This window comes from Lagenorhynchus albirostris, chromosome 15 (assembly GCF_949774975.1).
Source record: "Lagenorhynchus albirostris chromosome 15, mLagAlb1.1, whole genome shotgun sequence".
NCBI lineage: Eukaryota > Metazoa > Chordata > Mammalia > Artiodactyla > Delphinidae > Lagenorhynchus > Lagenorhynchus albirostris.
The window spans coordinates 61,790,136-61,815,909 of record NC_083109.1 but is presented as its reverse complement, the minus strand read 5'-3'; the positions used below and the strand labels follow the sequence as shown (position 1 = coordinate 61,815,909).

Genomic DNA, 25,774 nt, shown 5'->3' with positions numbered 1-25,774 from the left:
CTGAGAACATGAGCACATACATGTTGGATAATGTCCACAGTTACTTGTTCTTAAGATTCCTAATTGGCACATGTTGATAGAAGGTACAGCAGTGGAATAGGTTCAAGTATTTTTAATCAAAGTATTAGCTGTGCTTTAGTAAAAAGGAAATGCTGTTGTAAGGAAGATGAGTATGTGTTATGAAATTGAAATTTCCTTTATACTGTGATAATATTGGCATTATTAAGGAATTCTAGCAGACTAAGGAGTCAGCAGAAGAAATGGGACCAATGGTATTTTGTGTTTATTTATGCTATTACGTTTATGGAAAAGGAATGTTTACCTAACGTTGGAACATTTAACTTAGGAGACTTATTTTCAGATGCTGGGAAAGAGCTTGACCTGGCGAGAGTATGAATTTGCCTAACTGTATGGCAAAGGAGAAATTTTCTTCTGTTCTAATAAAAATCCAATACCTGTAACTGAAAATCTCTCTGTCCTTCTTTTTGGAGAATGAGAAGAATAAAATGTCCCAGGCAGATATTAGTGAAAGCAAAAGTTAGGCTGACTAGCATTTTTGACAGTTTCACTTAACTTTGGATGTTTTAGGGCTGAAACTACTAAGAACCATGCCTGCATTATCCAGTGCTGGCTTTATTGTAAAGTAAGCCAGTGCATGATCTTCAGCCTTTTTATATCTGAGGGATTCCCATTCTCTACTGGTTTTCGTAGTTTCTGCTCTTTCTGGAGCTGGGTGTGGATGAGGGGTCATTGCCTCTGTTCTTTATAACCTCGAGCTGCAGTGAGGTGTCAGCCCACTGAGATGAGGGTGATTCCGATCTCCTTTCACTGAGATAGGAATTGAGAAAAGAATTACTTCCATGGTTATAAGACTGGGATATAATATCAGAGATAAGAACATACTGACATATGGGTGTCTCTTAACAGGTATGAAAATGGCTGTGCTTATTTCCACGAAGAAGAAAGAGAAGGACTTGCAAAGATCTGTAGGCTTGCCATTCATTCCCGTTATGAAGACTTTGTGGTGGATGGGTTCAATGTGTTATATAACAAGACGCCTGTTATATATCTAAGTGCTGCTGCTAGGCCTGGCCTGGGCCAGTACCTCTGTAATCAGGTAATGCGGCATAAGGTGGATATTTTAAAGAAACGATGTTTTGTTCTGTCCTGGAAGTTTTTCTTTAGCTGCTGTTTTTTTCAAGTGAAAAGAAAGGTGATTTTCTTATAAGCTTGTTTTGTCATTATTATGTATAAATGTGTATTAATAAATTTAGATATATATATATGTATTTTTTTTTAGTTGCCCAAAGGCAACCACAGTCAACACGTTACTTTATTTCCTTTCAGACTTGGCTTAATCAGAGTGTATGTGTGTTTTTACATAGCTATAGCTGGCTTTTTTCACTTACTGTTATACAGGTTCATATCATGTTTTACCAGTTCTCCAAAGTAAAGTATGTTTTTAATATCTTCATAATATTCCTTCAAGTGAGTATATAGTATTTTAACTGTTTCCCTTTTGGGTAATTAGAGTGTTCACATTCTTTTGCTTTTTATGACCATTTTGAGGAAGTGCTCTTCGTATAGTGCTTTTATGGACATCTTTGTGCATGAAGCTTTTCTATACTTTGGGTTGTATTCCTCAGATGGATTTTCAGAGCCAGTCTAGAATTATTAGATCAAAGAGCATTACTTTTTTTTTTTTTTTTTTTGCATTACCATTTTTTAAAGTTCATGGTAGCCTGATTACAGGGCTACCTTGAGTCAAGAACTTGTTAAGCCTCTTGGCCAAGAATGTTTTAAAGTAAAACCCATAGGATTGGAGGGGTTGTCTTTTGTAAGATGGAGGAGTCCAGGGAGATACATAGGGGAAACTCAGGGCTTAAGTTGATTCTGAGCTGTGGTCATTGGTGGCAAGAAATTATGTCCTCTTCTTGAGGGTGTACAAAATAAGGAGTTTTATAATATCTCTGTAGAAACATGAAACAAATTACTTATTGAGTACCTACTGTAGGCCAGGCTCTTATGGACCCAGAGCTGTCTTGGAACAGCAGTCCAATCTGCGAAAGATGTGTGAGAGTGTTCTGTTAAGTGGGAAAGGTAGGTGGCAGAATAGTCATGTTCATGTTTTAAAAAGTGTGTACATGCTTATATGCATATGTTTTTTATACCTAGAAAAATATATATATTTTTGCCTAGCAATTATCTGCTTATGGGGGGGGATTTTCACTCTTAATTTCTATAATTTTTTATTGTGTGTTTTACTTGGGTTTCACTTTCATAATTTAAAAGAAAAATTCTTTAAGGGGATAAAGTGTGAATAAAGTGCTTGTTAAATTTTTGGTCTTTAAATGCTTCCAAGTTTTAGTTATACAGAGCAATATGCTGCAAATGTTAAAAAAATTCCTAAAACATATACTCCTTAAGGATTTGGAAGCTAAAAATGAGGAATATAAAATTTATTCGACAATTACTGTCTCCATAACGCTGACTTCATTTCTCTCAAGAGATGTACATCTGCTAGTCCATATCTATTGCTTTTTAGGAATGGGTGGACCCATAAATAAGATATTGTACTTTGAATGCCTTTAGCCGGTGTTATTTACCACTTATCCTTGGAGGAAGGATTCTGAATTATCCCCCCAAATGCTCATATTGCAAGTTCCTAAGGAGAGAGAATATTTAAAAAGAATAATTGTGACTTAGAGCCACAATCTTTTGGGGACATAAGGGAATGGTGACAAAGATCTTTCTTGTAAAATTGCATGTTTCTTCTTGCAGCTTGGCTTGCCCTTCCCCTGCTTGTGTCGTGTACCCTGTAACACTATGTTTGGATCCCAGCATCAGATGGTGAGTTCTTTAGGTTTATAAAATAATAAAGAATTGTGTTTTGAAACAGTACCTTCCTTTAAACTGCAGTTCTGTTTGCTGGCCTCCAGATAATTATTAGCTTATTCATGGATTGCTTAGATCTTCCTATTGCATAATACATGCTGCCAGGTTTGAATGTCCAGGAAGATTGGCTGGCATAAAGGTGAGGAGCACCTGGCTCTTAAGGAATCTTGTAATCACTGTATCACCTGTTTTAAGTAGAAACATGGAGTCCAGTTAAGCCTCAGAAATTCCTTCTAAAGCTCATTCTTTCAAATGGTTATCACTGTTGCCTGGATTTGTGAATGGGCAGATTTTGATTATTGTAATCCTTGGCATTGGATTCTGCTTATTTTTAGACATGCAAGTGATAAGCCTTTCCATACTGAAGTCAGAAGCAAAAGGGATAGGTTTTAGGGTTCTGCGTTTCTTTTTTTTTTTTTTTTTTTTGCCATACGCGGGCCTCTCACTGTTGTGGCCTCTCCCATTGCGGAGCACAGGCTCCGGACGCTCAGGCTCAGCAGCCATGGCTCACGGGCCCAGCCGCTCTGCGGCATGTGGGATCTTCCCGGACCGGGGCACGAACCCGTGTCCCCTGCATCGGCAGGTGGACTCCCAACAACTGTGCCACCAGGGAAGCCCTCTGCATTTCTTTTTCAAGGTAGTTAGATTTTCTGGTTCAGATACGTCAATGAGTAATATCAGAGATACATTTTTGGTTGTTTTTGGTGGGGGGGTGGGGGTTTGAGAGAACATTCTTTTTTATTGTAAATGTTTAAAACTAGAGAAATGTTGGTTCTGTATGTCCAGTTTCTAACTTGAATCTCATTTAACTGATTTTTCTAGTTAGTCTTCAAGGAAAACGATTTTATTTTCACAACTGTGATTGGAGAAAAAAGGAAAATTGTCAAGAAAAGAATTGCTCTGATAAATTTTGAGAGTCATCTTCTTTTAGAAGTTAGAATTTTTCAGTGTATACGCTTTTGTGCTGGTTGTCTCATGTTTTTGTGGTTTGTCTTTCAATCCCAGGACGTTGCCTTCCTGGAGAAACTGATTAAAGATGACATAGAACGAGGAAAACTGCCCCTGTTGCTTGTTGCAAATGCTGGTAGGTATCATGAGCCTGAATCTTCCATTTTGGACATACAAGAAAGAGGCTAGATAGTTAGCCTAAAAGAGATCAAGTCTTAAGAATGTTTGTGTGCCACATGTTTAAGGAAGGTCGGTATCAGCACTGTGGTGAGAATTACAGTACTAAAGTTTTAGCTCATTAGATTCCCTTAATTGTTGGTTTGTTTTGGGAGTTCTTGTTTGTGTGTATATACTTTTTCATTTAGGTTGTGCTTCTCTATTCCTTCATATGCTTCCTTTCTAAATTGAATTTTTTTTTTTTTTTGGCTGTGTTGGGTCTTCGTTGCTGCACGCAGGTTTTTCTCTAGTTGCAGCGAGCAGGGGCTATTCTTTGTTGCATGTGTGGGCTTCTCATTGTGGTGGCTTCTCTTGTTGCAGAGCACGGGCTCTAGGTGCACAGGCTTCAGTAGTTGTGGCATGTGGGCTCAGTAGTTGTGGCTCGCAGGCTCTAGAGCGCAGGCTCAGTAGTTGTGGCGCACGGGCTTAGTTGCTCCGTGGCATATGGGATCTTCCTGGCCCAGGGCTCAAACCCGTGTTCCCTGCATTGGCAGGTGGATTCTTAACCACTGTGCCACCAGGGAAGCCCTAAATTAAATTCTTAAATGTCACATTTAAATGTCCACCTTTGAGACAGCCGGTCAGCTACCACTTTCTGCTGTGCTCACCACATTGTATTCAGCATTGTACTTGAAGCTCTAGATAGTGGAGTAAGGCAAGAAAAATAATTAAATGACATACAGTTTGGAAAGGAAGAATAAACTGTCTTTATTTGCAGATGGCATGATTGTATAGGTAGAAAGTCCTAAGGAAACCACAAAGAACAGCCATTGGAACTAATAAGCAAATCTATCAAGCTTGCAATGAACAATTGAAATTTAAATGCCATTCATAATAGCATCAAGAAAAAAACCTTTATGGATAAATTTAACAAAATAAGGCAAGATATGTACACTGAAAACTACAGAATGTTGCTGAGAGAAATTCAAGAAGACCCAAATAAATGGAACAATATGGCATGTGCATGGGTTGAAAGACGCAATATTATTAAGTCATATCTCCCCAAATTAATCTATAGATTCAACTCAATCCTTATCAAAATCTCAGCAGACTTCCCATTTCTTATAGAAATTGATGAGCTGATTTTAAAATTTATATGGACATAAAAGGATCTAAGAAGAGACAAAATAATTGTGAAAAAGAACAACACTGGAAGACTTATCCTATCTGACTTTTAGACTTACTGTACAGCTACAAATAAAAGAGTGTGAGATTGGGCTTCCCTGGTGGCGCAGTGGTTGAGAGTCTGCCTGCAGATTCAGGGGACACAGGTTCATGCCCCGGTCCGGGAAGATCCCACATGCCGCGGGGCAGCTGGGCCCGTGAGCCATGGCCGCTAAGCCTGCGCGTCCGGAGCCTGTGCTCCGCAACAGGAGAGGCCACAACAGTGAGAGGCCTGCGTACCGCAAAAAAAAAAAAAAGAAAGAAACATAACCAGTCTACTATCAATCACTTAATAGATGGGAGAGGCTGCAGTTTACACGTGATTGAGTGGTTTACCAGTGTGACTACATTGTCACCAGAGTGCACGTCCCAGTGGTTAGCAAGCGGGCGTTGCCACAAAAGGAAGAGAGCCCGAATGTGGTCCAGTCACTTAAACACGGCACAATGCTTTATGTTTTGATGGCTCATGTGATACAACCCATGCGTTGGCCTTTGATCTTGTTTCAACTAAACTAAATGTGTCATTTTAGATTTTTTTTTTCAAATTTGGGACAAATTTGGATGGGGGGAGGAGTGGAGTTGTCAGCCCTTTTCCTGGCATAACCCCTGCAAAAGAAGCACTTGTATTAGTTGTGTTTGTTGAAGAGCGTTAGAAATCTTGTTAGGTGGGTTCTGCTAACTGGAAATTTAGGACAGTTGGGAGAATGTGTGACTGTGCCTTTTACTAAAGGCTCTGTGAGGAGGATCTGCCCAGCAAAGCCTGCAGTGTAAACAGATCACCTAGGGAATGGGTTAAAGTGTGTAATATGTTTCAACTGACTTCAGAATGCTTTCTATACTAAAACAAAATACCTCTCGGGAATTCCCTGGTGGTCTAGTGGTTAGGATTCTGCGCGTTCACTGCCATGGCCTGGGTTCAATTCCTGGTCAGGGAACTGAGATCCTGCAAGCCGTGCAGTGCAGCAAAAAACAAAAAAGAAAACAAACAAAAAAACCACAAAGGACCTCGCAAATTTGGTTAAAACAAACAAAACAAATTCATCTATGTATTTTTTTATAGAGAGCACACCTAAATAAAAATTACCCAGAAAGTGATAAAAAGTAAGTGTGGAAAAGGGATATCTTGGGCAAATGCTAACGAAACACAAGTACTGTAGCAAGGTTGCTGTGAGATAAAATAGACTTCATATTAATAATGATTCATGGCATCTACTCAGAGATATAACAGGTATGAATGCTTATGAATATAACGTTGAAATATATAAAGGAAAAGTTGATAGAATACAAGTATAAATTGACAAAACCACAATCTTGGTGGGAGACTTGAATATATTTCTCATGAAACATCAGATCAAGTAAATAGAAAATAAGTATATAGAGGATTTAAATAACACAGTTAACAAGTTTGATTTTATAGATACATATAGTGAACAATACACACTCTTCAAAACTTGAATAACCAGTTTGCAAAAGTTGATTTTAAGCCAGTCCACAAATAAAATCTCAATAAAACAGAGCTACAGTGTTACTTCTCTCATAGGGAGATAATGTATATAGAAGCTTTTATCATGCTGCAAAGACTCAGAAAATATTTGTTTTAGTATCCTTTCTTGTGTGTTTTATCCTAGGAACTGCAGCAGTAGGGCACACAGATAAGATTGGGCGTTTGAAAGAGCTCTGTGAGCAGTACGGCATATGGCTCCACGTGAAAGGGTGAGTGGAGGGGAATTTGGCTGCATGGTGGGCTGGCAGAGTGCCCAGGAGGAGCTCACTTTGTCGTCACATATATCACTAAGGGCTCTTTGGCTTGCAGATTACAAAATTACCCAAATTGGCTTAAGCAAGAAGTTTTATTGGCTCCCATAGCTAAGAAGACAAGTGTTAGGATTGGCCTTAGGCACCACGTCAGCCAGGTCACTTGGCTGAAGTTCCTCCATGGTGGTGGCTCCGTCTGTAGATAGCCTTTCCTGTTCTGGTGCAGAGTTGCTGCAGCAACTCCATCCGCCTTTCCAGGTGTGTGCAGAGGGTCAGAAGTCCCAGCAGGAGTCTCATACTGAGCCAGTTGCTGTGGCGAGGGAAATGTAACACTCTTAATAGTTTAGGTGATTTGTGAAGCTGTGGTCTCATAGAGGAGATTGGGGTGGCTTCCCAGAAGGCCATTGGACTGCTGCTAAGAGAAGAGAGGGGAGAGGATGCAGGGCAGCCCAAGTAGTCCATTTCCAGGACATCATACACGTACACGGTGTGTTGCTTTTTAATTTGTCCCTCTGGGAAAGAATGATGACTGGGAAATAATACTGGTATCTACCAAAGATATAAAATAATATAAAATAAGACACCCATTACACTAAGTAAGTAGATGACACCCCCTGAAATACGTTTTGATTAAAATGCATTTTCCAGGTTTTCCTGAAAGTTGTATATGTACCACACTTTATGTTGCTGTTATAAAAGCTACCAACACAGCTGAAAGACATGTAAATGTCAGTGTGGAACAGCACAGCCCTTTTTAAAAAATTTTTTTTAATTTAAAATGTGTACTTAGTGAATAAGCAGCAGTAAATAATTAGTTCTTAGGTCTGTGTTTTTTCTTCCAGTGTGAATCTGGCAACATTGGCTCTAGGTTATGTCTCCTCATCAGTGCTGGTATGTTGTTGATTTACTAAATACTGTGTTTTTAAGAAGGAATTTAACATCACTTAATCCCTGATGGCTTTTCACAGTTTTTATGAATGGAGAAAGGTGTTGGGTTTAGTGTATCCTGATAGTGTAACAAGAAGTTGTTCTCTCTGTGGTAGGCTGCAACCAAATGTGACAGCATGACGTTGACTCCAGGCCCATGGCTGGGTTTGCCAGCAGTTCCTGCTGTGACGCTTTATAAGCACGACGATCCTGCCTTGGTAAGCTTACTCTCACTGGGAGGGAGTGGGGAGTGGCTAATAATCATTGGGTCTGGGGGCAAAATACAGAAAAAGGAAAAAGTGAACACTTTCCTTAATGTTACCTCTGTGACTTTTTTTTTGAAAAAAATGTTTTTGACATAAATGAAACTATGCCATATATATTTTTCTATTTAGTCTCCCCATACTACCCCATGTGTATGAAAAACTTTTTATCACTGTGTAATATTCCATCACTTGAGTACCACAGTTATTTAATCATTCTCCATTTGTGAACTTTTAGGCTGTTTTCAAATTTTTGTTACTAAAATAATGAGCATCATTCTGTGTTTCAAATTATTCCTTACACTGGGTTCCCAGAAGTGGAATTAATAATGAGTAAGAGTATTTTAAGGTTCTTGATCCACATTGTCTAAAAGGTTGTAACATGATATAGTTTTTAAAAGCATAGTGGTGGTTCTTGTTAGTGGATCAGTTAGTGAGAGGCATATGCAAAATAAGCTTTCATTGATTCTTCTTAAACAGTTAATACCTTGCTCCGGTGATAATGGCCAGGTGTTTGAGGATGCTCAGAACAGCCTTGGGAGGGGCCGCTTGAATGGCTAAGCGCTCCAGCTCTGGGATGAACCCATTTGGATTCTCATCTTGGCTTTGCCACATCTTAGCCGTGAACCCTTAGACAAAGCAAGGTCTCTGAGCTAAGTTGCCTGGAATACTTACCTCATGGAGTTGTTTGATGATCAAATGAATAATGCAAGCCAAGTGCCTGCATAGCATCTGACACAAACCAAGTGCATAGTAAATGGTAACTAGTTAGTTCTGCTATGTGATTTCATTGGCTTTGATTAATAAACCCATATTGGCTTTTTTAGACTTTAGTTGCCGGTCTTACATCAAATAAGCCAACAGACAAGCTCCGTGCTCTGCCACTGTGGTTGTCTTTACAATACTTGGGACTTGATGGGATTGTGGAGAGGATTAAGCATGCCTGTCAGCTGGTGAGTAGAAACCTGAAGTTCAAATGAGTCACAGATACGCCATGGCAAAAACAGAGACAGAAAAATGCTTCATTGATTTACCCTCCCCCCAATACCTTGTTGTCTGGATTTCCCATCTCATAAGCAAGCAGACTAATTTCCCTGCATATATAGGTTTCTTGTTCAAAGTTCTGGGAGAGACTGCTGGGGCTGTCCCAGCATTTGTGTCCATATGAAATCAGATTAAAATGAATGCCGGTGTCAGCATGGGGGAGAAAAGAAGTCCCAATGTGACAGCGAAGGAGTGGAGAAGAATGCAGAAGCTGGGATAAATGTTCCACTTGACTGACCGACTCTTGAGGGTAAAGAAATATGATGGTTGAGGGGAGTAAGGCTGGCATGGATATTTTTAACAGCCACCAGCTTGGGCTCCCAAATTGCAAGGCTCTAGGGACAATTTTAATTCTCTGTTTGAGGTGTTCTAATTGTGAAAAATATATAATTATGTTGTAGTTTAGAAAGCAAAAAAAATGCCATATTTACACAGTTTGAGAGCTGAGTTCTATCTAAGTCTAAAGCATGATGTCACCTTTCTGTACCTCCAATTCCTCACCTGTAGAATAGGGGTGATGATGTGATGGAAGATTGTTATGAGGACTTAGTTCGTAAATGTAAAGCTCTTATAGCAGCACCTAGTCATATAGTAAGGTATGCAGATAGTTTTAAAAATAAATCTTTGTTTTAAATATGTTCTTGGAATTGACACTTCCTCATGTCATTTTTATATTTAAGAAAAATTAGTATTTTCATATTACTGTAGCAGGAGTCCTTTGGTTTATAATATTAGGATAGTTCATTTTAACATTAGTTTCTAATGAAATAGAAACATTCTAAATGAAGTAGTTTCATTTTTATATTAAGTAATATTAAGATTTATGTTCATTATGTTTACAGAAGCACCACATTTTTAAAAACATTTTCTCACTGGGCTGTTGGCTCACATCTTGAGGTTTGGTCCTTTGGAAGGAGAAGCCTTCATCGCCATGGTAACTAAGTCAGTTTGGGGAAGGTTTGGGCACTCCAGGGAGAGTTTTTCAATTCCCTTCAGTGTTTTTCAATTCCCTTCAGTGTTTTTCAATTCAATTCAATGGGGCGCAGGAAAATAATGATGACAATTAGCCACCAAACACTTGAGGTCACTGCAGCTCTGGCATCTTCCTGCCAGCAAACGCTGTGGCGGATCTCAAACCCTCCTGAGCACTTGACTCTGCTGCTGACTCACTGCTGCTAAATGCACATGTGAAAACCGCATGGAGGTTTAGCAGGTGTGGTCGCCTGTGTCCAGTCCTGCCTTTGTAGTCCGCACCAGGTCACATGTTTCCTGAAAGCAAAAATCAGTGTCCTTCTTTTCTTCCTCCTTCTCATCTTCGTCTTCGTGGGAAGCAGTTCCTGAGCATTTACTCAGTGCCAGGCGCTGCGCAGCACCGTGGATGCAGGCTCTCACTTGGTCCCTACAGCTTCCCCAGAATATAAGGTCCACTGATAACATATTAATTAGTTTTCATGAGGGGTTTTCCTGTGTCCAACACTCAAATAAACATCTGTTGAATTAATGACCCCCAGGCCATGCAGTATATGTTATTTTGTCCCCACATTAGTGATGAGAGAGCTGGGATTGAGATATTAACGATGATGACAGTCGTCATCACTTATGTAATGCATGCCACGTTCTAGACACCTAACGTATATCAACTTGTGGAGGATAGATACTGTCACCCCACTATGTAGTGAGGGAACGGAAGCACAGAGAGGCTGAGAAACTTGTCCAAGGTCATAGCTAGTAAGTGGCAGATAAGTAATTTACCCACAGTCCCACAGGTGGTAAGGGGCAGAGCCAGGTTTTGAACCCAGATGTGGTTATTCCAGACCCTACGCTCCTGACCAACTCTTAACGGTGCTATGCACTCTCATTTACCTTTGCTCTTCCTCCCAATATCAATACTCTGCCTTGCACACATTTGCACTCGGTAGTTTGGTTTTGTTTTTTTTCTGTTTTTGTTTTTGTTTTTTAACATTTTCTTGGCCACGCCATGTGGTATGTGGAATCTTAGTTCCCGACCATGGATTGAACCCACACCCCTTGCATTGGAAGCACAGAGTCTTAACCACTGGAGCACCAGGGAAGCCCCTGGTTTTTTGTTTTTTGTTTTTGTTTTTGAGGTATAATTGACATATAACATTATATTCATTTCAGGAGTACATCATAATGATTTGATATTTGTATGCATTGTTAAAATATCACCGCAATACGTCTAGTTAACATCCATCACCACACATAGTTAACAAAATATTTTCTTTTCTTGTGATAAAGACCTTTAAGATTTATTCTCTTAGCAACTTTCAAACATGCAATACAGTATTAAAGTTACTACAGGGGCTTCCCTGGTGGCGCAGTGGTTAAGAGTCCACCTGCTGATGCAGGGGACACGGGTTTGTGCCCCGGTCCGGGAGGATGCCACATGCCGTGGAGCGGCTGGGCCTGTGGGCCATGGCCTCTGGGCCTGCGCGTCCGGAGCCTGTGCTCCGCAACAGGAGAGGCCACAGCGGTGAGAGGCCCGCGTACTGCCAAAAAAAAAAAAAAAAAAAAAGTTACTACAGTATTGGGAATTCCCTGGTATTCCAGTGGTTAGGACTTTGTGCTTCTACTGCTGGGCCCTGGTTTCAGTCCCCAGTCGGGGAACTAAGATTCTGCAAGCAGCAAGTTGTGGCCAAAAAAAAAAAGTTACTACAGTATTATTGACTATATTCCCCATGACTCATTTTTAATAACTGCAGTTTGTACCTTTTGATCCCTTTCACCCACCCACCGCCAGCCCCCGCCTCTAGCAACCACCAGTCTTCTCTGTAGCTATGAGCTTTGTTTTGTTTTGTTTTAGATTTCACATGTAAGTGAGATCATATGGTATTTGTCTTTGTCTGAATTATTTCACTTAGCATAATGCCCTTAAGGTCTACCCATGTTGTTGCAAATGACAAGATTTCATTCTTTTTTATGGCTGATTATTTTCCATTGTGTGTGTGTGTGTGTGTGTGTGTGGGGGTGTGTGTGTGTGTGTATATCCCATCTCCTTTATCCATTCATCCTTTGATGGACACTTAAGTTGTTTCCGTATCTTGGTGATCATAAATAATGCTGCAGTGAACATATCTTGTTGAATTAGCATTTTCATGTTCTTCAGTTCAGATAACCCACGTGGACTTGCTGGATCATATGGTTGTTCTATTTTTAATTTTTTGCAGAAGCTCCATATGTTTTCCACAGTGGCTGCACCAATTTACATTCCAACCAACAGTTCACAAGCATTCCTTTTTCTCCACATTCTTGTGAACACTTGTCATTTCTTGTCTTTTTGATGACAGCCATTCTAACAGGTGTGAGGTGATATCTCATTGTACTTTTGATTTGCATTTCCCTGATGATTAGCGAAGTTGAGCATCTTTACGTGTGCCTGTTGTCCATCTCTATGTCTGGAAAAATGTCTATTCAGATCTTCTGACCATTTTTTAATTGGATTGTTTGGTTTTTTGCTGTTGAATTGTATGAGTTATTTGTATATTTTGGATATTAACCCCTTATTAAATAAATGATTTGCAAATATTTTCTCCCATTTCATAGGTTCCCTTTTCATTTTGTTGATTATTTCCTTTGCTGTGCAGAAGCTTTTTAGTCTGACATAGTCTGCTTGTTTAATTTTGCTTTTGTTGCCTTGCACTCAGTAGTTTTTGAATCAATGAATGACCTATATTGCTAATATGACAAATTCACATATGTCTCATTAGAAAAAGCTTTTCTGGAACCACTAAATGTAACTTTTAACTGAAATATTGGGGAATATTTGCAGATGTTTAAATGCAAAAATTGGCAGCTGAAATTAGAAATCATCAAGTTGCAGATGGCTTTATCTGCCTGAGATCCTTGTTTGCAGACCTGCAAAGACCCTCATAAAAACCGCTTCTGGGCTTCCCTTGTGGCGCAGTTGTTGAGAGTCCGCCTGCTGATGCAGGGGACATGGGTTCATGCCCTGGTCCGGGAAGATCCCACATGCCGCGGAGCGGCTAGGCCCATGAGCCATGGCCGCTGAGCCTGCGCATCCGGAGCCTGTGCTCCGCAACAGGAGAGGCCACAACAGTGAGAGGCCTGCGTACCGCAAAAAAAAAACCCCACAAAAAACGCTTCTTAATATGAAATTACATAAGCTGTTTTTCTGTCATTTGCAGAGTCAGCGATTGCAAGAAAGTTTGAAGAAAGTGAACCACGTCAAAATCTTGGTATAGTATATAATTTGATCTGTTTTTTGAAGTAAATAACTCTTAATTTATTTAAGAGTTAGAATGATTTTCTCCAGATTTGATGCATGTCCATGGAATTGTGGCAGTTCCAGTAAAACCACATTCTTTGGGAGAGAGTCATGCATGTACTGATGACCTAATTCTGCGGTTAGCAGAAAGCCTAGAAATTTGCCCCATATACTGTTTGAACCCATACAGTGCTTTTCATATAATCCATTTGCAGTTTTTATTCTGTTAAAATTTAGCATTGCACAAAGATGTAATAAGCACCATTGATTTCACCTGTCCAAGGATTTTTAGAACACCCATTTTCCTGAAATGAAAAATCATTTTGTCTGTGAGTGCTTTGAGCTACTCTTTCTGAAACCCTTTGACCCCAGAGTTGGCATTTGCATGAAGGGGAATAAGGCAGAGAAAAGGGGGCGGCCCTGCTCCTCTTGCCCTGGTAATCTTCCTGAAAGGTACCACCATCTGTCAGAGATTGTGCCCTAAGGCTGGTAGCTAGACAAGTAGATGAGGATTTAGGGGGTTTGATAACCAAGTATCAGTTCACGTTTGAATGTTTTCATCTTTTGCTTCATTGTATTTTAGGATTTCAGAAAATATGTAGATCAGATTCTAATTTAAACAGGGTCACTGGTGTTTCTTTGACAATTCTGCAGGATACAGTTAAGTTTAAAACGAATGTTTGAGTTTATTTGGGGTTCAGGTGAGTGCAGTTTATTTCCACTTTAGTACACAGTTCGGTTTAAGTGCGTGAATGGGGGCTGCTCGCATTGCCTTCTGAGTAGGAGCTTGGAGCTACTCAGCTGACCTGAGGTGACTCAAATCCTAGCCTGGAAGAGGACAGTGGCCCCTCCGGAGAAGCAGAGGGATGAATGTAAGTCAGGAGACTTGGGTTCCAATTTCAGCAGTACCACTGGGGCCCTGTGACACTGACTCATTCTGTTAACCTCCTAAGCCTGTGAGCTCAGCTGTCGGTGAAGGTATGTTGGTTGGACGCCCTTGACTGCAAACAGAGACCTAAATTATGGACTAGAATGAGTGTGCTGGTGGGGTGAAGGCAGTGCTGGGCCTGTGTACTTCCTGTCCCACCCTTGCTGAGCCCTCTGGAGCTCCTCTTCATGTCCTCTCCTTCCTCATTCTCTTCCAAGCAGGGAGGAGCTGATGATGCTAATTGATCTCCAGTTGGTTTAGAACATCTTTGTAAGGCCACATATGGCCCAGGCATAACCCTGCTCCCTCCCTCCCTCCAGTGGCTGCTTTACTCAGTAGGGGGCACAGTAACTGGCAAACACCATGAGGCATTGTGGCCTGTCGGTAATCCATCATCATTATCATCATCATCATCATCACAGATGCTGTTTCTGAAATGCTTGCTGTGTAGCATACGTGGTACTAAGTCCCTTACATGCCTATTTCATTTAACCCTCACAAGTCTCCTTTGTACATGCTGTTCCCTGTACCTGAAAACACTGTTCCCCCTAATTCTTCTCATTACTGATTTCTTATCCATCAGATCTTAGTTCAAATATCACCTCTTGAGAGAGGCCTTCCCTGAGCCCCGACCCTACCTAGAGTAACACCCACCACCTTCCATCACTCTCTGGGCTCTGGGTTTTTTCCTTCATTGAACTTACTACTACCTGAAATTGTGGTCTGTATTTGTTTGTTGTCTGTTTTTCCCCTGAAGAAGGCTTGTAAAGGCAAGGACTTTTGCCTGTTTTTTCATGGTTTTATGTCCTGTGCCAAGTATGATACTTGGCATACAGTAGGCACGCAAGTGTGAATAAATATATAGAATCTGTGAATTGGACGCAGTGTTTATTCCCTTTTTACTAGTGAGGAAACTAAGGCACAGATAGGTTGAGTGCGTGCCCAGGCTGCCCAGCGAGGCAGTGGTAGAGCTGGGATGCACACTCAATGCCTGCGAACTTAGTCAGTGGACCATCCCTCTGAGGTCAGTTACAGGAGAATGAATTCCTCCTGCCTCAGGCTCGTTGTGAGGGGGTATATCAGATAATGCATGGGAAAGCAAAATGAAGACTGTCAGGCGCCGTAAGATAGAAGTAATTATTAAGTGTCTTTTGCTCCTCACCACGGTATTAGTCTAGTGCTTTCATAGGTACTGACTCCGGAATCCTCACAGTAAGTCTCTGGGGTAGAGTAGCGTTATCTCCATTTCTTCGGCTCAGATGAGTCGTGTGTCCAGAGTCCCAGAACTAGTATGTGGCAAAGCCAGGACTTGACCCCAGGTTATCACAGAAGAGCTTCTCTGCTGCTCAGCCACTCCCTTCTCCAGGCGTCCATGGCCGCCTTCCTTCCCACCTGGATGGCCCTTCAGGAGCCTCTCCCATCCCAGAAGCACAGGCCCACTGCCCCAGCTCACTGCCTCCAGCACCAAGGCCTTTTCCAGGGCCCGGGGTGGTGCTTGTGCCCCGCTTTATCAGTGCCCAATTCAGTCTCCTCTGCAGCTGCATTCTGATAAGGCTGTTGTTTCACAGGACTCTTATCCAGCACATGGAGTAGATTCTAAAGTCAGCATGTGAGGGGAAACTCTAATATTGTCACTCTTACACCTGAAAATCCCAGAGTGCCTCTGGGGGGCAGTTAACATGGTTTCGTGTTTACGTCTCTGCTGGCTTTTAAGATTTTCCTGGTCCTTAGTGTACTGCCACTTTCACCATGGTATATCTAAGTAAGGATTTTTTTTTTTTAATCTTGCTTGGGACTTGTGCTAATTGAACCTGAGGATTCTTTTATTTAATCCTGTAAAATTCATTTTTTCAGCTATGACCTCTTTCCCTTTCTCTTCTGGAACACCAGTGAGCTGCATATTGAACCTTGTCATCCCACCTTCCATCAGTCTCTTGGATGCCTCCATCTCTTTGCTGCTTTCTGGTGTAGCCCTTCAGATCCTTCTTGGAGTTCAGTAATTTGCTCTGGAGCTGCATCTAATCTGCCGTTTAACCTATTCACTGCGTTTTAACTTTCAGTGACCTCTTTTTCATTTCAGGATATTCTCTTTAGTTCTTTTTCAAGTTATTCTGTTTTTTAAGCATCTTTAAAAAAAAAAAAGATTTCTGGTCCTTCGTTTCTGTTTAAACGCAGTGATCGACGTCTGTTCTGATGGTTGTTTCAGTGTCTCGGTCCTTGGGGCCACAAATTGTCCTCTCAGCTGTGTCTGCTGACTCTTGCTCCCTGTGTGTGTTGTAATTTTTCTGTTATGAGCTAGATTTTTTTTTCTTTGACTGGCCTAGGTCCATGTATTTATGTTGGTTTCACAGCTTTAGGAGTCTTACACTACAGAGGACATCCCACCCAGGTGCAGAGCACGCCTGACATTTTGATTTCTCGTGAGAGAATTTTTTCTCTCTCTACAGAGCATCAGGCAGAGTTAAGCTTTCTTACTGATCAGTGGGTGGAGTTTTTCTCTCTTTTCATGAAGAGTGTTTTTCAAGGGTCCTGGCTTTATGTAAACTCAGCACTATCCCTCACATGGGTTTCAAACCCATGACCTTAGACATTAAAGTGAAGTTCCAGGCCCCATCCGTGCTCCCCTCCCCCCAGCCCCTGCAGCTCAGCTTATACTATTCTTTCTGTTTTCTCTTCTTTCTGGATTCACCTTTTTTTGTGAGCCTAGCAATGGTTTGAACTTCTTTTGGTTATTGGTGACATTTAATCAAGCATTTCAGGTATTTAGAATTGATGACTTAAGTATTAGCTTGGTCTACCATGTTGCTGGAACCAGAATTCTATGTATATAACCCTGTACAGGATTTCTTGTGCAGGCTGACATTTGAGACCACTGAGCTCAAAGAAATAAGAAACAAAAGACTATAAAGTCTTGGCACTCAAGTCATTCTGCCTTATCCTGAGAATAGGGGAATGGGTGTAGAATTTTGTCACTTTGTTCCTCTTTACTTATTGGGCTTACTCCGTTCTATATAAATATTAAACCCCTCTAACTTTAAAGGTATTAATAGATTTATTTGTTTATGTGAAAGTTAAAGGAGATAGTACCTATGAAAGCACAGGAATTGGCTCAATAAATAATTGGCAGATTTGAATGTACCTCTTGCTTGATCTGAATCACATCTACTGTCCCTTTGAAAAGCTTAGTAGAGAAGATCTTGCACCAGCTACTTCCTGTCTCTCCGGTTAGCACATCCTGTTGTGGGCCTACGAGTGAGCCATCACTGGCAGAGCCTTGGGAAATGGTTTCAAGACGAGAATTGTAGTACTGGAATTGTTAAATGCTTAGAGATCCTTTCTCCCTTCTCCCGCCTCCCCCCACTTCAAATACCGCAGTCTGTCAAGGGCATTGCTGCTCCCTTTGTGTGCTGACCCCACGGGAAAGCTGACGGCTCACTGTACATTCGTTCAGTGGAGAACATGGACCTAGTGCTGTGCAATCTTAATGCAGTGGACGTCTTCAGCTGTTATGAAATCTGTTAGTGAAGATAGTTGTCTGATGCCTGTCCCGAGTATAAGTACCGCTTCAATGATTTAGAAAAATGTAGCTTCAGTTCTAGACTGTGGTTATCCACATTGCCAGCAGGACTTGCATCCTGCCCAGAGAGTTTTACAGGGTGAGTAGAAAAAGCTCCAGTCAGTCCTGCTTGAGGTGGCGTCACTTCTGGATTCTTGAAAGCTCGGACGCTCGACAGTGATTCTAGTGCCACTTTTTCCTTGCCTTTTTTTATCTTTCACGTTAGACCCATGTTTATCCATAATTATTAAAATTTCCTCCCACTTTTCATTTTCAAGGTATCAGTGTCAGATGTTATAATTCAGCCATGTATTCTCGGGACTGGCTTATAATTATGTCTTAAGAATTTTACTAAACCATTGATTTTTGTTTCTCTAGCAAATGAAATTAACCTTTGAACTTTTTTATGTGGTTTTTTGTTGGTGGTGGTGGGGTGTGTGTGTGTGTGTGTGTGAGTGTGTTTTTCGGCTTGCAGGAAGTTAGTTCCCCGACCAGGGGTTGAACCCAGGCCCAGGCAGTGGAAGCACCGAGTCCTAACCACTGGACCACTAGGGATTCCCTTTATGTGTTTAAGTGCCAATGTCTGTAGCCTATTTTCCAAGCTCACTGATTGACTTTGTAGGTGTTTGAAATTTACTGTTATTTGGTAATAATCAGATTCCATCTTTTAGGTGGAGGATGAGCTCAGTTCGCCAGTGGTGGTGTTCAGATTTTTCCAGGAGTTACCAGGCTCAGGTAGGTGATTTTAAAAAGGGGGTTATTTTTCTCTCTGTGTTTAAGGGCTTTGAATTTTAAACCACTTCAAGTTAACTAAATAATCCAAAATATTTTGATTGCTAGAATCTTATCATCATTTCAAAAAAAAACTGAATAATGTTCACAAGAACTCCAGACCTATTTGCCTTAGCATTTTCCTGACAGTTTCCTATGATTAAACCAGTGTTTTCCAAACACCAGTCCCTGGACTAGTGCTGGAATGAATGAGAGAGAGTCCCTTGAAAATAGAGCTGGGGGCCCTCCTTCCTGAGCATTTTGACTCAGTAAGCTGGATCTAGGAATCTCTATCTTTAAAGAATGTCCCAAGTGCCCCCTACCCAGTCCAGGGCTCTGTTATCTTTCACCTGACAGCCACGGTCCCCTCTCACCTGACCTCTCACTTCCATACATTCCACACGCTCCATTCTGGGCCGCTCTCCACATCCTGCCACCTCCCTGCCCAGAAGCCTGCGTACCTTCCGTTCCAGATGGAAGGCCTGCGGGTCCTAGCCCTCGCCTTCCCCTCCGACTTCCTCTTCCTGCTCACTGTTCTTCAGTCAGACTGGTCTTCTCTGAGTCTCTAGAACACTCCACCGTCTCCTAGAGCAGGACCTCTGCACTGCTGTCCCCCTCGCTCTCGCTCTTCTGGCTCCTTCTCACCATTCAGGTCCCTGCAGCGTCCACCTCCTCATGGAGGTCCTCCCTGCCTGTCCTGTCCAAGGTGACTCCCTCACATTATATCAGAGCTCCCGCCTTCTTTCAAGGCCTTAACAACAGTGTATGGTGATTTCATTTCATTTCCTTATGCTACTTCTTCAATAGAAGGTAAGCACCACCCTGACAAAAACCTTGTCTGCCTCATATCATAACTCCGTGCCCAGCACAGTGCCTGGCACAAGTAGGCACCTCAACCGTTTAACAAAAGGAAGCCAGTTGTGTTCTGAGGCCTGGTGTGCTGCTGGGTCTCTGACTTCCCTGCACGGTGCTCAGTGCTGGTAGACTGGTTGGTAACTTATAATTTTATGCTTTGATTTTCCCTCAAAATTCCTTGAAAGAAAAACTTTTTAAATGAAATTAAGAATTCTATTTGTGAGAATATATTCAAATGTATTTTTCATGAGAAAAAAAGTGAAAGCTTTAAACCCTCTGTAACATATATATTTTTTAAAAATTTTAATTGTGGTTAAAAAAACATAAATTTACCACCTTAACCATTTTAAAGTGTACAGTTCAATAGTGTTAAATATATTCACATCATTGGACAACAGCTCTCCAGAATTTTTTCGTCTTGCAAAACTGAAACTTCATACCCATTAAACACTAACTCCCATTCCCCCTTCCCCCCAGCCCCTGGCACCCACCATTCTACTCTCTGTCTCTCTGAATTAGACAGCTTTACTTCATGTAAGTGGAATCATACAGTGCTTGTCTTTTTGTGGCTGGCTTATTTCATTTAGCATAACACCTTCAGGGTACATTATGTTGAGCATGTGACAGACTTTCCTTACTTCTTACGGCTGTATGTACTCCGTTGTATGTATGTGCCATTTTGTTCATTCATGGTGAGATACACATTTGATTTCCGGTTGAGACATTTCTCTCAGGTTAACGTTGGGAGCTAAGTGAAACGGGGTTGGAGGGGTGTTGTGTAGTTAGCTGTGTTTCTGGGAGGCGAATCCCCTCTCTGTGTTGTGTGTCAGATCCAGGACTTAATGCCATCCCAGCGCCCAACATGGCCCCGTCAGCAGTCAGCCAGGAGAGGCACTCCTGCGACTCACTGAACCGCTGGGTAAGATCAGCTGTCACGTGCCCTTTATTCTGCGTCCTGGATGGTTGGGATAATACATGGTCCTGTCTGGGAAATCAGAAACCCACAGGGGGAGCCTCTTGTGAAGGCACGGGGCTTCGTCCTGGGCTTCTTAAGCAGACCACAGCCCCACGTGCTGCACGACTTCCAGCAGGTCCTGTCAACATTGTTCCCGCCGGTTCCTCACGGGACTGTTTCCCTGCTGCTGTGTAAGGCTGAACAACAACATGCAAGACATGGCCTGCGGTGCAGCCACTTTGGAGCTCTGGTGATACCAGAAGCACATGAGCCAGACCCTTGCACGCCTCTGGCAGTCTGGCGACATGGATCAAGAGCATTATGCTTTGGCTTCTTTTTGACACTGAAATCATACCTCCTGGATTTGAGTATAAAGAATATTCTAAACGATGTAAAGATGTTCACTAGAGCAGTACCAATCCTAGCAAAACACTGGAGAAGCCCTCAGTGGTTAGGACTCCGCGCTTCCACTGCAGGGGGCGAGGGTTAGATCCGTGGTCGGGGAACTAAGGTCCTACAAGCTGCACGGCTCAGCCTAAAAAGACACAAAACAAAACAAAAAACATTGGACATGCTTAACCTAGGGGTTTTGGTGAATAAATTATGGTACATCCACACAGTGACATTCAGAACAGCCAGTATAAACCACATAGCTGCATGTTTACGGCAGAGGGGAAATGGTCATTGTAAATTATGTGAAAAAATGAAGATTACTACACAGCATGTAGAATGTCATGTTTTATGACAACAGAAGACACACATACATACACACACACACACACACACACACACACACACACACACACACACACCCAGAAGATCCGGGGGTGGGGGATGGTTATACCACATGTCAACAGTGTGTGTCTCTCAGTGGTGTATTGTGGGTACATTTTCTTTTTTTTACTTTACGTGTATTGCCTAGATCTTTCTATAGTGAACTTATATTTTTGAGTAAGAAAAAAGGTAAAACTTACGGTTTTTAAAAACAAGGTGGTGGGCTTCCCTGGTGGCGCAGTGGTTGAGAATCTGCCTGCCAATGCAGGGGACATGGGTTCGAGCCCTGGTCTGGGAAGATCCCACATGCCGCGGAGCAACTAGGCCCGTGAGCCACAACTACTGAGCCTGCGCCTCTGGAGCCTGTGCTCCGCAACAAGAGAGGCCGCGACAGTGAGAGGCCCGCACACTGCGATGATGAGTGGCCCCCGCTTGCCGCAACTAGAGAAAGCCCTCGCACAGAAACGAAGACCCAACACAGCCAAAAATTAATTAATTAATTAAAAAAAAGGAAAAAAAACAAGGTACCATAAGTATTCAAAGAAAATCAAAGGTGAAAGGAAACTAGCCTCCAGTAGCCTCTTGGGTCTGGGCTGAGCGGACGAGGGCAGGTCCAGGATTCCCTGGACCTGGATTCCCTCCTTGCGGGAGTGTGTTCATTCTGCCCCTTTCCCTGCAGCTGGGAGAACAGCTGAAGCAGCTGGTGCCCGCGAGTGGCCTCACGGTCATGGATCTGGAGGTGGAGGGCACGTGCGTGCGGTTCAGCCCCCTGACTACCGCGGCAGGTAACCAGTCTTCGTGGGTCGCCGTCGCTGTTCTGGGAGCACCAGTGCTGTGTCTGTCGAAGTCCAGGCTGTGATATTCTCTTCTCTCCCTGGAGAGGCTTTTCCTTTTCCTTTGGGCTGAGTTTAGGTAGATTAACCTTCCGGGGTAACTTCTCAGAAAGAGAGACCTCTGAAGTCAATTGAATTCCTGTGTTTTGATGTCCTGTGACCCTCTGTTCAGTGGTTCTCAGCCCAGACTGACTTTAGAATCCCTGTGGAGCTCTGAAAACTCCCAGCGCCTCGGCCCCACCTGCAGAGATTCTGGTTGACTGACTGGGTTTACTTGGAGTGGAGCCTGGGCACAATAGGCCAGTGAAGGTCGAGAACCACTGTTGTAGACATTTTAGAGAACTATAGAGCTGAAAGCACGTGGACTTCTGTGACAAAGTCCTGGGGATTCTTGTCCCCTCCTCGGCCATTTCATACCTGTAGGACCTGGAGCAAGTTTCTTATCTCCAGACCTGTTCCCCACCACCTCATAGTGGTGACGTGAAGATTAAACTGTGAGATCATGAATATGAAATAGCTTAGATAGTGGTTGGCGTATTTTATAGTAGGCACTTAAAAATAAGCTGAAAAGAGATGCCTTAAAAATCTGATTGTGCTTTTTTCTGAGACGATTTAAACATTTTCAGAAAATGTTTGATGGTGTTTCATGAGGTGTTTTCAACATTTTTGGAAAGATATTTTCTCAAAAACATCAAAGTGGTGAAGTGCAGGCAACTGTCCTGCACAGAAAAGCCATCGTGAAGATAGCCAGTGGCCTCCAGACCTTCCAGGAGTCTCTGCTTCTGCTATGCAGGGGGCCTAGCCCCAGAGGTTTAGCCTCTGAAACTGGAAAAGCTAGCTGTGGCTACCCCAGGCCACCTACGTTGAGGCTTAGATCATATAAGCATTGGAATCAGCAGAAGTGAGGGTGCAGTGATGTTGCCAAGACTCTTGCATCCCTGAACCCGGAGACCTCTCAGGCTCTGACCTTCAGAAGCCATCATCACCCTGCCCTTCTGCCCCCCACCCTTGCTCCCTGAAACCCCTCTCTTTCTCTCCATGTGAACATAGAGCGAGAACTGTGTGGACGCCTCCTTGTTTCTAACCTGTGCTATGATGTTTATAACCTGACTTAAGCAGTCTTTCTGTGAGAAGAATCTGATTTCTATGGTAGGATTTCATTGTGTATTAAATCGGATAGGCTAATTCTTCGGTGTAAGGAAAAAATGTGTCTACACCTGGGCAGCCAGCTATATGATTTTTTAACACGATTCTTCCATATCTGGGTTTAGTGGGGTTTTTTCTTTTTTTAAACTCCTCAGCTCAGCTAATGTGCTATACCTAGAGCTGCTGACTTTCTGACAGTAGAAGTGGGAGCACTGCCCCCTCATTTTTAGCCATTCCTTAAGCGTTTGCCTAACATTCTGTGCACGTGTTCAGTTTTAGGAACTCGGGGAGAGGATGTGGATCAGCTCGTAGCCTGCATCCAGAGCCAGCTGCCAGTCCTGACCTGTACGCTACAGCTGCGAGAGGAGTTCAAGCAGGAGGTGATGGGAACAGCAGGTCTCTTATACGTTGATGACCCAAACTGGCCTGGAATAGGGGTTGTCAGGTACGGTGTAAAGACCGTGGGTGGGTCATTTTGTGAACCAGCTTAGAAGTCTAAGATGACTGCGTGGAGTGACAGTGTTCATGTCTGATGAAAGTTCATCTAGATGTGCTGGGCATTTACAAGAGCACAGCGGGCAGGCGGCCCAGCGCTCACTGAGTGAAATAGGAGTTGCTGTGTTCTTTCTGTGCCAGCTTGAAAGTTACGAGGAGAACTACGTTGGGTGCACCACTGACGTGCGTACAGAGAACTACAGCCCACTAAGGAGAAGCCAGTTCCCTGTTCCTCTGGTTCAGTGTGTGTCCCTCCTGTGGCCCCTTCGTCCCCTCTCTGGATCAGGGAAGCCTCCTGTTCCTCTTACAAGTGATGGGACTTCCCAGCCTTGCCCCTCCTTCTACATTTCATGCCCCTGGAGACTTGGGCTTCCCTTGGGACTTTCTGGAAAGGTTTGATCTTGAGACCCTCTGAGTGGCTCCTTTGCCCTTTGTCTCATTCCACATCCTTGGTAACTTCCAGTAGCTTCTATTCCACCTGTTATCCTGTGTCTGAAGAGACACTTGATCTTGTAGATTGCTGAAGTACTGTTATGTGATATCGTTTAAAGGTATGAACACGCTAATGATGATAAGAGCAGTTTGAAATCGGATCCAGAAGGGGAAAAAATCCATGCTGGACTCCTGAAAAAGTTAAATGAACTGGAATCTGACCTCACATTTAAAATGGGTAATTACTCCTTCTAAAGTCAACTTTGAACTTTGAAAGCTGTTTTCTAACTGGTTTGAAGGGAAATGGTCTCTCTTAGCTATTTAGATCTTCCCAGGGTGATAGAGCCCTCCACCCCTTCTGCAGCCTCTCTGGGTCCCATCTCCTCATTAGATCCACGTCCTCACCCCCTCGGGGAGGCTCTCCTGTGCCTGGTCGCGCTGCTGTACAGGGAGTGGCCCGTGTCTGAGGACTTGGGAACCAAGTCAGTCTGTTGTTTCTGCCCGCAGGCCCTGAGTATAAAAGCATGAAGAGCTGTATTTACATTGGCATGGCAAGTGACGACATAGATGTTTCTGAACTAGTGGAGACCATTGCAGTCACAGCCCGAGAAATCGAGGAAAACTCCAGGGTCTGTAAGACTAATCAGTGTCTCATTCCTTTTCTGGGTTTTCCCTGGGCAATTAGCTGGAGTCACAAAGGAAGAAGCTACCCTTAGCAGTGTCTGTTCATTCGTTCTTTCCCCAAGTTTTTAAAGGCTTCCTGTGAGCCAGGCATTGTGCAGGCATCAGGGATGCCGGTGATGTGATGCGGTCACTGCCTTCAGTGAACTCACAAGCCAGAGTGGGGAAGAGACGCATGTGAGCAACTGAGGTAGTAAATGCTGTGGACAGAAGTTAGGGGAGGCTATGCATTCAGGAAGTTGTGTCCACCTCTGCCCGACAAGGCCAGGGAAGAGTTCCTGATTGGAGCTGGTCCTGAGGCTGGATGGGATGGTGCTTCTGATAACAGAACTTTCCACCAGTAATAGACCTGCTTCTCTTGGCCAGTTGGCACGGAGGACCAGGCTTGTCAGACTTACAGGACGCTCTCCACACCAGATATGCGAGTCACTAGAAATTACTCAAAAGGAGAGAAAAGGGACCAAAGCAAGACTGGTCTGAGAGGAGGCAGAAACCTGTGTCATGTGATTCACTTTTGGTAGTAGGGGTGCGGAAGAGAAGGAAGTTTGAAATGAAGCCTAGGAGCCAACTTTTTTCATTCTTGGGTGGACTTCTTGAAGTTTCTTCCAAACCCGCCTATATTACTTCTGCCTCTGTCTCCATGAATGTTGAGAGTCATGTCTGTTTTCTATTGATATGACATTCAGATCACAGGGACAGTTATTGCTGTTCCCTGGCAAATGAGGCTGGTCACCAAGGTACGTCTGCCTAGGCCTCCTTTAACATTTTGACCTCTTCTATTTGACATTCTGTTTTATTTTTACACTGACATTTTAAAGTGCCATTTACTAATATACTTTTGAAAAATGTCCCCAGCGCTATGTTAATAGTTCTAGGCCTTCAGCAAGAAG

At 42.8% G+C, this 25,774-nt stretch overlaps 1 protein-coding gene across 3 annotated transcripts in view; it reads left to right on the top strand.

The window, feature by feature from the left end:
• PDXDC1 (pyridoxal dependent decarboxylase domain containing 1) overlaps window positions 1-25,774 on the top strand; it is a 50,993-nt gene that overhangs the window by 19,462 nt on the left and 5,757 nt on the right. The window contains exons 6-19 of one of the 3 annotated variants that reach the window (XR_009535708.1): window positions 928-1,213; window positions 2,782-2,850; window positions 3,901-3,979; window positions 6,852-6,936; window positions 7,821-7,869; window positions 8,022-8,123; window positions 8,996-9,121; window positions 13,379-13,429; window positions 18,614-18,677; window positions 20,399-20,487; window positions 21,977-22,082; window positions 23,550-23,721; window positions 24,323-24,441; window positions 24,711-24,836. Coding sequence is in view for 2 of the 3 variants with exons in the window: in XM_060124535.1 (XP_059980518.1) it covers window positions 928-1,213; window positions 2,782-2,850; window positions 3,901-3,979; window positions 6,852-6,936; window positions 7,821-7,869; window positions 8,022-8,123; window positions 8,996-9,121; window positions 13,379-13,429; window positions 18,614-18,677; window positions 20,399-20,487; window positions 21,977-22,082; window positions 23,550-23,721; window positions 24,323-24,441; window positions 24,711-24,832 (1,519 nt within the window). In the remaining variant the exon portion in view is untranslated. The remainder of the gene's footprint in view (window positions 1-927; window positions 1,214-2,781; window positions 2,851-3,900; window positions 3,980-6,851; window positions 6,937-7,820; window positions 7,870-8,021; window positions 8,124-8,995; window positions 9,122-13,378; window positions 13,430-18,613; window positions 18,678-20,398; window positions 20,488-21,976; window positions 22,083-23,549; window positions 23,722-24,322; window positions 24,442-24,710; window positions 24,837-25,774) is intronic. The other 2 variants (XM_060124536.1, XM_060124535.1) reach the window with 2 other exon arrangements.